Source organism: Hyperolius riggenbachi, chromosome 8, assembly GCF_040937935.1.
Source record: "Hyperolius riggenbachi isolate aHypRig1 chromosome 8, aHypRig1.pri, whole genome shotgun sequence".
Classification (NCBI taxonomy): Eukaryota; Metazoa; Chordata; class Amphibia; order Anura; family Hyperoliidae; genus Hyperolius; species Hyperolius riggenbachi.
The window spans coordinates 257,218,299-257,233,533 of record NC_090653.1 but is presented as its reverse complement, the minus strand read 5'-3'; the positions used below and the strand labels follow the sequence as shown (position 1 = coordinate 257,233,533).

Sequence of the window (15,235 nt, the reverse complement as noted above, 5' to 3'; positions counted from 1 at the left end):
AGAATGCGCACAATGCGTGGGTCACGTTCAATGCAGTCTAGCATGAATTGAGCCATGTGTGCCAGAGTCCTACCAGAATCCTCATCATCCTCTTGTGAGCGTTGTGATAGTTGTTGTGATGCATCATAGTCGTCACCTTCCTCCTGGTCTGCTTCTGCTGACCATTCGCGTTGAATTGTGGAAGTCCAACGTGCACCGCTCTGGCCCTCGTCAGTGGTGGCATGAAATTCCTGCTCCAACTCCAGCTGTTCCTCCTCCTCTTCTTCGTCATAGCTGCTGGGGCCAGCGTTCCCTGAGGCGGATGGCCTGATGTTGGTACCATCACGCTGATCGTTTTCTCCTTCAGATTCCCCCAGTTGCATCATGACAGCTGTTTCCTTGATTTTCAACATTGACCTCTTCAGTAAACACAGCAGTGGTATGGTAATGCTGACTGAAGAGTTGTCACTGCTCACAAGCAACGTGGATTGCTCAAAATTTTGGAGGACTTGGCAGAGGTCCAACATGTTGGCCCAATCGGATCCACAGAAGCTTGGCAGCTGTCCGGATGCGCCTCGGTACTGCGCCGTCATGTACTGGACCACTGCACTCTTCTGCTCGCAAAAGCGTGCTAGCATGTGCAGCGTAGAATTCCAGCGCGTAGGGACATCACACAGCAAGCGATGGTGGGGGAGATTGAAGCGCTCCTGCATCTTGGCGAGTGCCCCCGAAGCAGTACTGGAATTTCTACAATGTTTGGCCACTCGACGCACCTTCAACAGAAGATCGGCCACGCCTGGGTATGTTCTCAGGAACCGCTGAACTACTAGGTTCATCACGTGCGCCAGGCAAGGGATGTGTGTCAGCTTAGCCAACCTTAAAGCGCGAATGAGATTACTCCCATTATCACACACAACCATGCCCGGTTTCAAGTCCAGCGGTGCCAGCCACAAATCCGTCTGTTCCTTTATTCCCTTCCAAATTTCCTCCCCTGTGTGCTGCTTATCCCCAAGGCAGATCAGCTTCAGCAACGCTTGCTGACGCATGCCAACAGCTGTGCTGCACTGCTTCCACGATCCTACTGCTGCTGGGTTAGCGTTTCCGGATGAGGTACAGCTTTGAGATGCGTTGGAGGAGAAGGAGTCAGAGAGGTAGGTGCTGCTGTTGTTATCCAGTGGGAGGGACGGCGGTGCAGCTGTTTGCGGCGTGGGCAACACCCGCGCCGTAGCAGGTGAGGAATCGCTGCCAGGCTCCACAAGGTTCACCCAGTGCGCGGTAAGGGAGATGTATCGACCCTGGCCGAACGCACTCGTCCAAGTGTCAGTGGTGAGGTGAACCTTGCAGGCAACGGCATTCTTCAAGCTTCGGGTTATTTTGCTGACCACGTGCTCATGCAACTCAGGCACTGCAGAGCGCGCAAAGTGGTAGCGGCTGGGAACCACGTAACGTGGGATGGCCACTGACATCATGCCCTTGAAGCTGTTTGTCTCCACCACTCGATATGGCAGCATTTTGCAGGCCAGAAGCTTGGCTATGCTGGCTGTTACTGCCACGGCCCGGGGGTCATTTGCTGGCAATTTCCTCTTGCGCTCAAACATCTCCGACACAGACAACTGAACCGTAGCGCTGCACACGGAAGGGCTGTTGGTTGTTGTGTTTGATGAACACTGGGAGACCTCAAGAGCACTACTCCGGAAAGTGACAGTGTCAGCGTCGTCTGATGTTTGTGAATGTTGTGAACCACGCAATGGCTGGGCTACTGCTGCTGCTGAGGCGGGTCTGGTGGTGAGTCTGGTGAACCCAAGGGAGGCAGTGTTGCTGGTACCCTGTCCTGCCGCGTTTGCCCACAGAGTGGGATGTTTGGATAGCATGTGGCGGCTCATGCTGGTGGTGGAGAGGTTGTTAATACTTTTCCCCCTGCTCAGGCGAGTCTTGCACACCTTGCAAATCGCCATGGTAACATCCTCAGTGCAGTCTTCAAAGAAAGCCCAGACTTTGGAGCACCTGCCTCCTTGCTGGCGATTTCTGTTTCCTCCTCTTTTGCCTCTCACTCTAACTTCCACGCTTGTGGTGCCTGAAATTGCGCGCCGCCTACCTTGTGGCACAAGGCGAACTCGTGCAGCAGTGGGTTCTTCAACAGACTCATCTGTGCTGCTGCTACGACGGCGATGTTCTCGTTCACAAATAAAATCTGGGTCTGTGTCCACATTGTCCATACCCTCCTCTTCCATCTCCTCAAACTCGTCATATGTCATTGTGGGGGGCCGCCGCCGTGGAGTAGAACTCCCCAGAACAACCTCTGCGCAGCTCACTCCAACGTCGTCTTCCAGATCTTGTCGGCCGACCTCCTGCAATTGCAACCCCTCCTGCCCAACTTGCTCTGGGATTTGGGTTTCCGAGTCCTCCTCGGACTCGCCTTGTATTTCAGTGCGCGGTGCATTTCCCACAGTTAATGGTTGTGAATCCTGGCACAACATTTCTGGCTGTTCCTCCATTGACCTTTCATAGGTGGAAGTTTGTTGGGCTGGGAATAGCTCCTGCGAATACCCCATTGTGTCCTGAGGTAATTCATAGGACTGGTTATCTGGCAGTTGTGTGCGTGGTGTCGCTGCCGGTTGTGTCAGCTTTGTGCCCACTGGCTCCTTGTAACTGGCTGAGGACTCGGACCTCGTGCGTGATGTGCTGGTGCTGCTTAACCCACTGCTGGACGCTTGAGAGGTCATCCAAGTAATTATCTGGTCCTGTTCTTTTGGATTTGTGAGGGTTGTTGTCCTGGACAACATGGGCGGTATTGAGTGGGTTTTCTTGGGTGCTCCCCTGTGGCCTGTACGTGAACCGTCAGGGGAAACACCTCTTCCCTTGCCCCTTCCTCTTTCACCGGATTTCTTCCTCATTTCACTTATCCTTACAGTACACGCTGACTGGCAGCAGTACAGTGGCAGTACAGAAATGCTATACAGTACCACTATTCCCAGCAGCGACACAGAGCACAATGCTATACAGTGGCGGGTGAGCGGTGTACTACTGTTCCCAGGCCCAGCAGACACAGAGTGGAAGTAAACACAATGCTATATAGTCTTGCTGAGCGGTGTACACAGAGTGGCAGTACACACAATGCTATATAGTCTGGCTAAGCCGTGTACACAGAGTGTCAGAAAACACAATGCTATATATAGCGTGGCTGAGCGAGGTGCACAGTGGCAGTACACACAATGCTATATTAGTCAGGCTAAGCCGTGTACACAGAGTGTCAGAAAACACAATGCTATATATAGCGTGGCTGAGCGAGGTGCACAGTGGCAGTACACACAATGCTTTATAGTCAGGCTGAGCCGTGTACACAGAGTGTCAGTAAACAATGGTATATAGTCTGGCTGAGCGGTGTACACAGAGTGTCAGTAAACAACGGTATATAGTCTGGCTGAGCGGTGTACACAGAGTGGCAGTAAACACAATGCTATATATAGCGTGGCTGAGCGAGGTGCACAGTGGCAGTACACACAATGCTATATAGCCAGGCTAAGCCGTGTACACAGAGTGTCAGAAAACACAATGCTATATATAGCGTGGCTGAGCGAGGTGCACAGTGGCAGTACACACAATGCTTTATAGTCAGGCTGAGCCGTGTACACAGAGTGTCAGTAAACAATGGTATATAGTCTGGCTGAGCGGTGTACACAGAGTGTCAGAAAACACAATGCTATATATATAGCGTGGCTGAGCGAGGTACACAGTGGCAGTAAACAATGCTATATATAGTGTGGCTGAGCGAGCGGTGTACTACTGTTCCCAGCAGCGACACACAATGACTGGGGGGGACCCTGGCTAGCGTGGCTGGAGAGCGAACTACCCTGCCTGCCTACCCAAAGCTAAACCCACAGACAAATGGCGGAGATATGACGTGGTTCGGGTATTTATTTACCCGAACCACGTGACCGTTCGGCCAATCAGAGCGCGTTCGGGCCTTGAACCACGTGACCCGTTCGGCCAATCACAGCGCTAGCCGAACGTTGCGCTCTTAGTTCGGCCATGTGGCCGAACGGTTTGGCCGAGCACCGTCAGGTGTTCGGCCGAACTCGAACATCACCCGAACAGGGAGATGTTCTGCAGAACCCGAACAGTGGCGAACACTGTTCGCCCAACACTAATTCTAAGCTATACTAACCGGTTCATGATTGAGTCGGTTCTTTTTAATGACTTGAATCAAATTAATCAGCTCTTTTTTCTTTGAAACTTTAAAATCGATTTTTCTCAAAAAGTATAAGGTCTTTTTGAAAAAAAAAAATTCTCTTGTTCCCACTGTTCTTCTTAACATTCCCAGCAATTTTGGTTTTTCTAGCTTTTAAGGGGGCTTTGCTATTAACCGCTAAATTTGGCGGGCGTTTAATTTTCCCACGGTCAGGAGAATTTTAAAATCGATTTTCTCAAAAACTATAAGGTCTTTTTGAATTTTTTTTCCCTGTTGTAGTCACTGAAAAAAAACCCTTGAAACATCTTTTCCATCACTTTTGTGGCCAGCATAAATGTTTCTAATTTTCCAAGTTTGCCTCCCCATTGAAGTCTATTGCGGTTCGCAAAAGTTTGCGCGAACGGAACTTTTGCTGAAGTTCGCGTTCGAGGTTCGCGAACCGAAAATCGGAGGTTCGACCCATCTCTAATTGCAACATTACGATTATTTTCTGGTGAAAGATTGCCGCATTACAATTATTTTATGGTAAACATTGCTGTATCATGATTACTTTCTGGTGGAAGATTGCTGCATTACGATTATTCTCTAGTGAAACATTGCCACGTTTCGATTATTTTATGAAACATTGCTGCGTTACGATTATTTTCTAGTTAAAGTTTGCCGCATTATGATTATTTTCTGGTGAAGCATTGCCGCATTATGATTATTTTCTGGTGAAACATTGCCGCATTATTATTATTTTATGGTGAAACATTATCGCATTATTATTATTTTATGGTGAAACATTGCCGCATTACGATTATTTTCAGGGGGGGGGGGGCTCCACACCATGGGGGAAAGGTGGGGGGAGGATAGGGGGCCCCCAGGCTGAAACTTTCCTGGTGGGCCCTTAGTGTCCTAGTCCGACCCTGGTTTGACTTATTTATTGGTACAATACCAACATTGATCTGGTGCACTGGTCCTTTAAGGCTTCAGTAAACCTCCCTAATACTAGGAAGGGAAGGCTGGTCCAGAATATTCTCGTACCAACAATTTAGACATAGGACCGCCACTCAATTACTGTAAAACTTCACTTTTATTGTAGCAAAAGATAACGGTATTTCTACCACAACCCTCAGCAAAATTAAAAAAAAAAACCTCCCCTCCCACTGAGCAGCACACTCAGGAGCGCCCCTGACCTCGCATACTCTACAACCACACACATCCAGTTAAGATCGGCCGATTTATACAATGAATATGGGGCTTAAGGCACGGATTTGTCTATGATGGCACTGTTTAAACAAGGGCAATGGGTACTAGTGTTGTGGAACACAGTTCAGTACATCAATTCATACGATAGCCTATGCATGGAGCACGGGGAGCGCCATGATCGCTTGCATTAAGCGGAGCTGGATTGACGATTCAGCATAAAGCACGGTTCCAGCCACACAGGTACCTGTTACTGTGGGACGCCGCAGAAAGGAACTACTGGGCCCAGAGTTGTGGGTGAAGATGAGGTAATATGAAATCATACAGCGGACGGCTGTCTATGTGTGTTGTGAAGCGAAGTCATCCGCGCTGTCAGTGCATGAACTGCATTGGCGCTTTATAAATACAATAAATAATAATAATAACTGTTTATGAAGCCTAGCATATGAGTGGCAATAAGCAGATCAAATGGGGAGTGGGAAAAAAGGCGCAGGCAGCTAGTGGACAAAAAGGGCGCTGCCATTCACTCCCATAATAAATATCATTTATTGGGCGCCGAACAGGAAAAAAGGGGGCGCCGGAGATAAATAACGTTTTACAAACGGCGCCCGGAGCTTTTTAATGTTTTACAACTGTGCTATTTAACTAAAACATTATTTAACATTTTATCCCTTACAGTTTATAAAACATTATTATTCACAAAATAAAGCGATCAGTACGTAAATTGCAATATATTTTTTACAGTCACTATTTGTAAAACATTATTATCCACATATAAATCGATCGCTAAGGGGGAGGGGGTTTAGGCACCACTAGGGGGGTCTTAGGTTTAGGCACCACTAGGGGGGTCTTAGGTTTAGGCACCACCAGGGAGGTCTTAGGTTTAGGCACCACCAGGGGGTCTTAGGTTTAGGCATCACCAGGGGGGTTTCTTAGGTTTAGGCACCACCAAGGGGGTCTTAGGTTTAGGCACCACCAGAGGGGTCTTAGGTTTAGGCACCACCAGGGGGATGGTTAGGTTTAGGCACCACCAGGGGGTCTTAGGTTTAGGCACCACCAGGGGGGTCTTAGGGTTAGGCACCACCAGGGGGTGGTTAGGGTTAGGCACCACCAGGGGGGTGGTTAGGCACCACCAGGGGGGTGGTTAGGGTTAGGCACCACCTGGAGGTCTTAGGGTTAGGCACCACCAGGGGGGTCTAGGGGTTAGGGATAGGTACAGGGAGTGAGAGTAGGGTGAGGTATAGTTACAGTACCAGGGGGGGTCTTAGGTTTAGGCACCACCAGGGGAGTCTTAGGGTTAGGCACCACCAGAGGGGTCTTAGGTTTAGGCACCGCCAGGGGGGTCTTAGGTTTAGGCACCACCAGGGGGGTCTTAGGGTTAGGCACTACCAGGGGGTGGTTAGGGTTAGGCACCACCAGGGGGGTGGTTAGGGTTAGGAACCACCAGGGGGTCTTAGGATTAGGCACCACCAGGGGGTCTTAGGGTTAGGCACCACCAGGAGGGTCTAGGGGTTAGGGATAGGTACAAGGAGGGTTCTGTGTGAGAGTAGGGTTAGGTATAGTTTTAGTAAAATTTTAGTAATACTTACTAATGTTTTATAACACTTATTACCAACGTAGTTATATTTATATCATCGTTATAAATAATATTTTCACATTTTATTATAAGAAGAAACAATAAATGAAGGTTATTCACAATAATGTACAATTATAACGATTAAACATATATTACCGTTTTCTTAACAAACGTTATTATAAGTTTCACTTTTGAAACAGGAAAGATTAAAGTTTTTACAATTGCCGATTTCATACACATTATTTAATGATTTATAGATTTGTTAAACATTATTTGTAAACGAAATACAACAATATTACCGTTTACACACCGCACCCTTTTTTCCCGACGCCCCCTTTTTGTACGTACGCGATGAAATGCTTATTCACATGGTTGTGAGCGATCAAGAGTTGTTGAGGATATTCACATGGGTGATCCAACTCGGATGCATCTTTGAGAGATCATGAACTTCTTAAAATCATCAATGGAAATAAGTGCGCATTGAGTTTTACAGGATGGATATCTTATGAATTGATGAACTGATCTGTGTTCCACAACACTAGTACCCTTTGCCCTTGTTTAAACAGGACCATCAGGGTCAAATCCTTGCCTTTGTATAGATCGGCCGATCTTAATTGGATGTTTGTAGTTGTTGGGTATGCAAGGTCAGGGGCGCTCCTGAGTGTGCTCTTCAGTGCGGGGGGGGGGGGGGCTTGTGGGGGGTGGGGGGAAGGGTTTTTAATTTTGCTGAGGGTTGTGGTAGAAATACCGTTATCTTATCTTTTGATACAATAAAAGTGAAGTTTTTCAGTCATTGAATGGCGGTTCTATGTGTAAATTGTTGACTTATTTATTGGGTTTGTACTGAGAAAATGCACATTTATTTTGTCAAACATACGAAATGCTGGAAATCTGTCTTGCAGTTGACGGGACGTGGTCGGAGTGGGATCCTTGGACGACATGCAAAAGAGCGACTGAGGAAAAAATTACTTGTCTGCAGAAAGTGGGCTTCCAGCAACGGAAAAAAAGCTGTCGAGGGGTCGAATTCAATGGAAAGTGGTGTGATGGCAGTGCGAGACAGGACAGACGGTGCTACAATGTAGAGAACTGCTTCTGTGAGTTTGTACCTTTCATTTTTTCATTACGGTCAGTGAGAAGCTATTCATTCCAGCTTGCAGAGGCGTAGCTAGGGTTTTCAGTGCCCGGGGATAGACAGTTTTTGCGGCCACTCATCCCCCCACGGACAAAATAGGCATGGCCACACATCAGAATGTGGTCATGGGGTCATGCGTGGAAACAAAAGTTATTTAGATAGCTATATGTGCCCCCTTAACCCATTCAGATAGCCAGATGTGTCCCCATTTAAAAAGCCAAATGTGTGCCCCTTTAGTTAGCCAGATGTGCCCCCCTTCTCCCTGTTTAGATAGCCAGATGTGCCCCCTTTAGATTGCCTTATTCTGCTGCTGTTAATGCTTCTGCAGAGGGAGGCAGAGAAGCAGAGACACTTCAGGCAGCCAGCGAGCCGCCTCTCATGCAGGTGGGGGTGCAGTGGCCGTGCAGAGCGCTCTTTACAGTGCTGCGCCCAGGACATGTCCCCCTTGCCCACCCATAGCTACTCCTCTGCTGGCTTGCATCCAAATTTAGTGCAAATTGTATGCAGTTTGGGACTTGGTCAATCAAAATTAGGGACGAGCAAGAAAGATCTAGGAGTCGGATCTCATTGCGAGTCAGGTCGATTAAGGTAGACAGACGCAGTTGAATCTTTTACCAGTTAATCCTATCTGACAACTATAGTCATCCAGATAGGAGCCGCTTAAGTCTATCTGGATGCGCATCCAATGTTGTTGTGGTGGGTGTGTGTGCCTATGCGTGTGCCTGCCGCTCGTTTCCCGCGGCACTTACAGGGTATCGGTTGGTGAAGGGGAACAAGTGTTCCCCCGAGCCAACTAAACCCCCTGTGAATAAATCAACATGCCTTGAATCACAAGGCATGTTGATTCATAAAACTAAAAGTAAAAAGTTGTAAAAAAAATTAAAAATTAAAAATTGAGCCCTTCCTGGTACCCACCAGGATAGTGCTTACCGCCACCTGGTGGCTGGAAAAGGACAGGCAGGAAATGTTAGAATGTCTGCTTGCTTAGTGAATCATGTGATCCCAGCATGCATAGCCTGCCTCAGCAGCCAATCACCATAGATCCCACCATAGTCCTTTATAAGGAGGGAGAGGGATGGGTTTCTCACTCAGTGCTGCATTTCTGAGGAGGCTACAGAAAGTGACAGAGAGAGGAGGACGGGGAGAGAAGTGAATATCTATTGCAAGGACAGTTAGCTAAGGTTAGGTTTATTATGTAGGTAGAAGTGATTGTAGTATTGTTTATGTTTAGACACACTTGACAATTGAGTAACTGAACTTTTAGCTGCTGTATTTGGGCAAATTATTGCACACTGCCTTAGCTGACAGGTTCTGTGCCTACTAGTTCTAGAAACTGTCCTGTCTTTGCTATGTTAAACTAAACTGGAGGTGAAACCTGCAAAAAAAAATACAGATACTTACCTAGGTAGAGCGAAGCCTCTGGGTCCTACAGATGCTTTCTGTGTCCTCCTTGTCCCTACCAACCTATAGGAAGCTCGTGCAAGTACAGTTGTGCCTGCGCAGTAGCAAGGAGCCGCCCAGGCACAGGGAGTGCGGGCGTATATTGAACAAAAAGGAGCATGGAAATGTGGGCGCCCAGGAATCCCGAGAGTAAAATATCGGCATTGAATACCAATATTTTACTGTGGCTAAACCTAACCCTACTCTCACGCAGAGCCCTCCCCCCATGCCAAACGCTAACCGTCCCCCCACACAAACCTACCTGACGCCTAACCCTAACACCCCACCCCCGCATAAACTACCTACCTGACGCCTAACTCTAACACCCCACCCCCGCATAAACGACCTAGCTGACACCTAACCCTAACACCACCCACCCACACACAAATTGCCTACTTGACCCTTAACCCTCCCCCGCACTAACTATCTGCCCCCTAACACACCCCCCCCCCAACTCCACGGCTAACCTTATCCCAATCGCCACCATCAAGGAAAAAACGTAATTGTAGAATAACATAACTGTACCAGCCCCTGCTACTTATCAGGCACCCAAATTACCCCTCAATGCCGATATTTCAATAGGCGCCTATGGCTGTGCCCAACTTGCCTGCTTCACAGGGAGGCCCTGATAACAGATCTGACAAGCTCTTGTCCGATATGTTCTGGGGGGTCTGTGCGAGGCAATGGTGGGGACGGGGGGGGACCTTGGGAAGCCTCCGGACTAGTTACGATTGTAATCTGACAGAAATTTCATGTACCTTTTCACAATTACGGCCATATGTACCGGTAATTGATTTGGAAATTCAATTGATTTTGTGTAATTTCTTTCTGACTTTGGCGGCAGGTTAATAGCAAAGCCCCCTTGTATGCTATCGTCACCAAAATTGCACTGTATGTTAACAAGAATAACGGGAGCAAGTCAAAAACATTTTTTCAAAAGGAGCCCGCGGGCTGTTTTCACCTTATGGACGAAAGGAATTTTCACATTTTAGCGCTTCTCCCATTCATTCCCCAATAACTTTATCACTATTCATCGCAATAAAATGATCTATACCTTGTTTATTTCACAACCAATTAGGCTTTCTTTGGTTGGTACATTATGCTAAGTATTATTTTATTATATATCCACTAGTAGACCTAAGCCCATTTAAAAACGGGCTCTAGGTCTCTCTCTCACCGCCGCATGTCGGCGTGCCTGCGCACGCACCCATCGAGATTTTCTATCTGGATATACAAATCAATTCGTATTTCCCGGATAATGGGTTCGGATATCCGATTCAATTCGGATTCCGAAACGTTCCGATCCGGATATCTGGGTATCCGGATCCGAATCAATTCGGATTTTAAAAAGGGGTAACCGAGCATCCCTGGCCCCGTCCTCCTGTCCCAACGGCTGTCTGTGCGGCACATGCTTAGTAGCGCAAACGCACGGACAAAGGGACACAGGGATAGGAGTGTATGCAGGGACAGTTAGGTTTTATTGTATAGGATTTTAATGGGGATAATGAGAGAAAAAAATGGAAAAAAATAATTTCTCAGTTTTGGGCCATTATAGTTTTACAATAAAACATAAAACTGTGGATGAAAAAAGCCACACATTTTCTTTGCCCATTTGTCCCGGTTATTTCAATGTTTAAATTATATCCCTAGTACGATGTATGGCGCCAATATTTTAGTTGGAAATAAAGGTGCATTTTTTTCAGTTTTACATCCATCACTAATCATAAGCCCATCATTTAATAATAATATACCCTCTTGACATACATAAAAAAATGTACTCCCTAATGTCTGTAGGTGTAATTTTACTACTTGGCCACAAGATGTCCTCGCGTAATATTTCCTATTAGCGTACAATAAATATGTTAAATAGGAAGTAATGCGTGGCTGTGTTACTTCGAAAGTGACGCAGGCATTAGGGCTGAGCTCTCGGATTCCGAATTTCGAGTTTGCCATCGGAATTTGGCAGTTCCGAGTAAGCACTCGAAACTCGAAAATTCTGCAATTCCGAGTACCGAATTCGTGTTTACATTGAAGTCAATTGTGCTAAATTCCGTGGTGAATTGTAAAGCCCCCTTACATGCTATCATCACCAAATTTGGCATGTATATTAAGCAGATGAGTAGGAACATGGTAAAAAAAAATTTATGAAAAGACCTTATAGTTTTTGAAATAAACGATTTTAAAGTTTCATAGAAAAAATTATTTTTAAACTGTGTAAAATGACACTGCTGCAGTACAGGTTACTGCATTCCGAGTTCTGTATACATATTGTATACATTTCATGAAAACAGACAGCGTGGGGTCCCCCCTCCCAAGCCTCCTTAACCCCTTGTCCCCCATGCAGGCTGGGATAGCCAGAATGCGGAGTCCCGGCCACGTGGGGCTTCGCACCCTGAGCTATACCAGCCCGCATGGTCCATGGTATGGGGGGGCTCTGGAGGAGAGGGGCGGCAAACCTCCCCCTCTCCCCCAGAGCCCTTGTCCAATCCATGGACAAGGGGCTCTTCCCCACCTCCGGTGCCCCAGGAGGAGGTGGGGGCCGCCGACGTCCTGGGGGGTTCATGGTGCCCCCTCCCCAGGAGAAATGAGTATAGGGGTACACGGTACCCCTTACCCATTTCAGCAGAGTTAAAAAAAGAAATAAAAACATGACAACGAAAAAAGTCCTTTATTGTTCTAAATTAACCAGGGATACTTACCTTGGGATAATCTCACGCCAGTAACCTCAGGAGTGGTCCCACGCCAGTATCCTCTTACGACATCTCACCACCCTCCCACACTGACGAACTCCCACCACTGAATGGTCACAGTCAGCCTCTGCATCTGTATAGCAGAGGCTGAGAACAAGAAAATTTTGCCTTTAAAACAAGAAATTTCGGCAAACAGTGATGCAATCAAAATGGCCACTGGGAAATCCCGATCGCTGGAGGCCACACTAGAGTGGCGAAACCAGTGATTTTTCACATAGATGGTGGGTCCAGGTGACCAGAGCAGGAGGTGCCCTAATCCCCTGGACCCACCCATTCATGTGAAATAACGCGTATTCTTACACTCTGAGGTGGCCTCCGGGGAACGGGGATTCCCCAGCAGCCATTTTCTTTATGACACTGTTTGCCGAAAATTCTTGTTTTAGCAAACAATTTTCGTGTTTCTAGTTTATGCAATACAGATTGCAGAGGCTGTCTACAGCCATTCATCCCCAGGAGTTCTGCAGGATCGGCAGGTGCGCAGGACCTCCTAAGAGCATAGAGGGGGGCACAGCGCAGGAAGGTGGGAAAGTGGGCACAGAGCGGCGGGGAGAGAGGGAAGCCTCCCCTCCCTCACCTAGGGCCCCCCCTTACGCACCCCCCCCCCCCCCTCCAGAATTCCAGCCAGCCAGCGGAACGGCTTACCGAGAGCGATAGCTCTGTGTGCCGCTGGTCTGGTATTCTGCACTGACACTGTCCAATCACGCGTGCGCAGTACTTCCTGTGAGAGCATAATTGGACAATGCAATGCAGGAGACCAGACCAGCAGCGGCACACAGAGCTCTTCTCTCGGTAAGTGATTCCCGCTCGCTGCCGCTGCTGGCTGCAATTTTGGAGGGGGAGCACGGAAGGGGGACCCTAGGTGAGGGAGGGGAGGCTTCCCCCCCTCCCCGCCGCTCTGTGCCCACTTTCCCACCTTCCTGCGCTGTGCGGTGCCCCCCCTCTATCCTCTTAGGAGATCCTGCGCACCTACCGATCCTGCAGAACTCCTGGGGATGAATGGCTTTAGACAGTCTCTGCAATCTGTATTGCATAAGCTAGAAACATGAAAATTGTTTGCTAAAACAAGAATTTTCGGCAAACAGTGTCATAAACAAAATGGCTGCTGGGGAATCCCCGTTCCCCGGAGGCCACCTCAGAGTGTCAGAATACGCGTTATTTCACATGAATGGGTGGGTCCAGGGGATTAGGGCACCTCCTGCTCTGGTCACCTGGACCCACCATCTATGTGAAAAATCACTGGTTTCGCCACTCTAGTGTGGCCTCCAGCGATCAGGGATTTCCCAGTGGCCATTTTGATTGCATCACTGTTTGCCGAAATTTCTTGTTTTAAAGACAAAATTTTCGTGTTCTCAGCCTCTGCTATACAGATGCAGAGGCTGACTGTGACCATTCAGTGGTGGGAGTTCGTCAGTGTGGGAGGGAGGTGGGATGTCATAAGAGAATACTGGCGTGGGACCACTCCTGAGGTTACTGGCGTGAGATTATCCCAAGGTAAGTATCCCTGGTTAATTTAGAACAATAAAGGACTTTTTTCGTTGTCATGTTTTTATTTCTTTTTTTAACTCTGCTGAAATGGGTAAGGGGTACCGTGTACCCCTATACTCATTTCTCCTGGGGAGGGGGCACCATGAACCCCCCAGGACGTCGGCGGCCCCCACCTCCTCCTGGGGCACCGGAGGTGGGGAAGAGCCCCTTGTCCATGGATTGGACAAGGGCTCTGGGGGAGAGGGGGAGGTTTGCCGCCCCTCTCCTCCAGAGCCCCCCCATAGCATGGACCATGCGGGCTGGTATAGCTCAGGGTGCGAAGCCCCACGTGGCCGGGACTCCGCATTCTGGCTATCCCAGCCTGCATGGGGGACAAGGGGTTAAGGAGGCTTGGGAGGGGGGACCCCACGCTGTCTGTTTTCATGAAATGTATACAATATGTATACAGAACTCGGAATGCAGTAACCTGCTCTGCAGCAGTGTCATTTTACACAGTTTAAAAAACATTTTTCTTATGAAACTTTGAAATCGATTTGCTCAAAAACTATAAGCTCTTTTCACAAAATTTTTTTTTACCATGTTCCCACTCATCTGCTTAACATACATGCCAAATTTGGTGATGATAGCATGTAAGGGGGCTTTACAATTAACCGCAGAAATTAACACTATTTAATTCAATAGAAATGCACTCGGAACACGAAAATTCGGAACACGAAACTCGGTTTTCGCATGCGGTACACGAAATTTCGACGAAATCGGAATTCAGCTGTTCCGATCAGCCCTAGCAGGCATCTCATTGATGCTGGGGATCACGGGGACCTAGAGGGAAGATGAATGAATGGGAACAGTTCATTAATTCAATGATCAGTGGTGGGAGAGGCGGAAACAAGCGAGCAGGAGGGAGCGCGGCGGCACCATTTCAGAATGATTGTTTTTGAACAAAAACAGTGGTCATTCTTAGCGGACAAGCACGTTTTGGCTCAGGGGACTTCTGTCCCCTGCCACCAATCCCCCCCTGTCGCTGGGACCACTGCAATCCCAGGCTTCCACCCGCTCAATCGTGCGCACAGCCCCGCAAACTGCATGGACGTGAGACTCACTGGTATTGCTTAAAATGAAATAAATATGGCAGCTTCCATAGCCCACTTTCTTCAGGTTCCCTTTAACATACCTAGAACCTACAGTGACGGTTGCATGTAGGGAGGCTTTGCTATTAAAGGACAACTTAAAGAGAGTCCAAGGTGGGCTCAACAAATGCAAAAAAAAAAAAAAAAAAAAAAGTAGGCTACCTGATCCGCGGGACTGAGCGGATCAGATAGCCGCAAAAACCGCCGCTCCCGTGGGCCACTATGGCCCACTTTCATTTTCATGACCTCTGGGTCACATCGCTACCTTGAGAGACTGTGTGTCTCTCACAGCATGCAGGGAGGCGAGGGAGCGGCAGGAGGCGCGGCTAGAGTTGGGCCGAACGGTTCGCCTGCGAACGGTTCCATGCG

The 15,235-nt window shown here is 48.2% G+C and overlaps 1 protein-coding gene across 2 annotated transcripts in view; it reads left to right on the top strand.

Annotated features, from left to right (window-relative positions):
* Positions 1–15,235, top strand: part of LOC137527785 (properdin-like) — a 150,758-nt gene that overhangs the window by 110,009 nt on the left and 25,514 nt on the right. For both annotated transcript variants that reach the window (XM_068248684.1, XM_068248683.1), the window contains exon 7: positions 7,835–8,026. In XM_068248684.1, the coding sequence (XP_068104785.1) occupies positions 7,835–8,026 (192 nt within the window). The remainder of the gene's footprint in view (positions 1–7,834; positions 8,027–15,235) is intronic.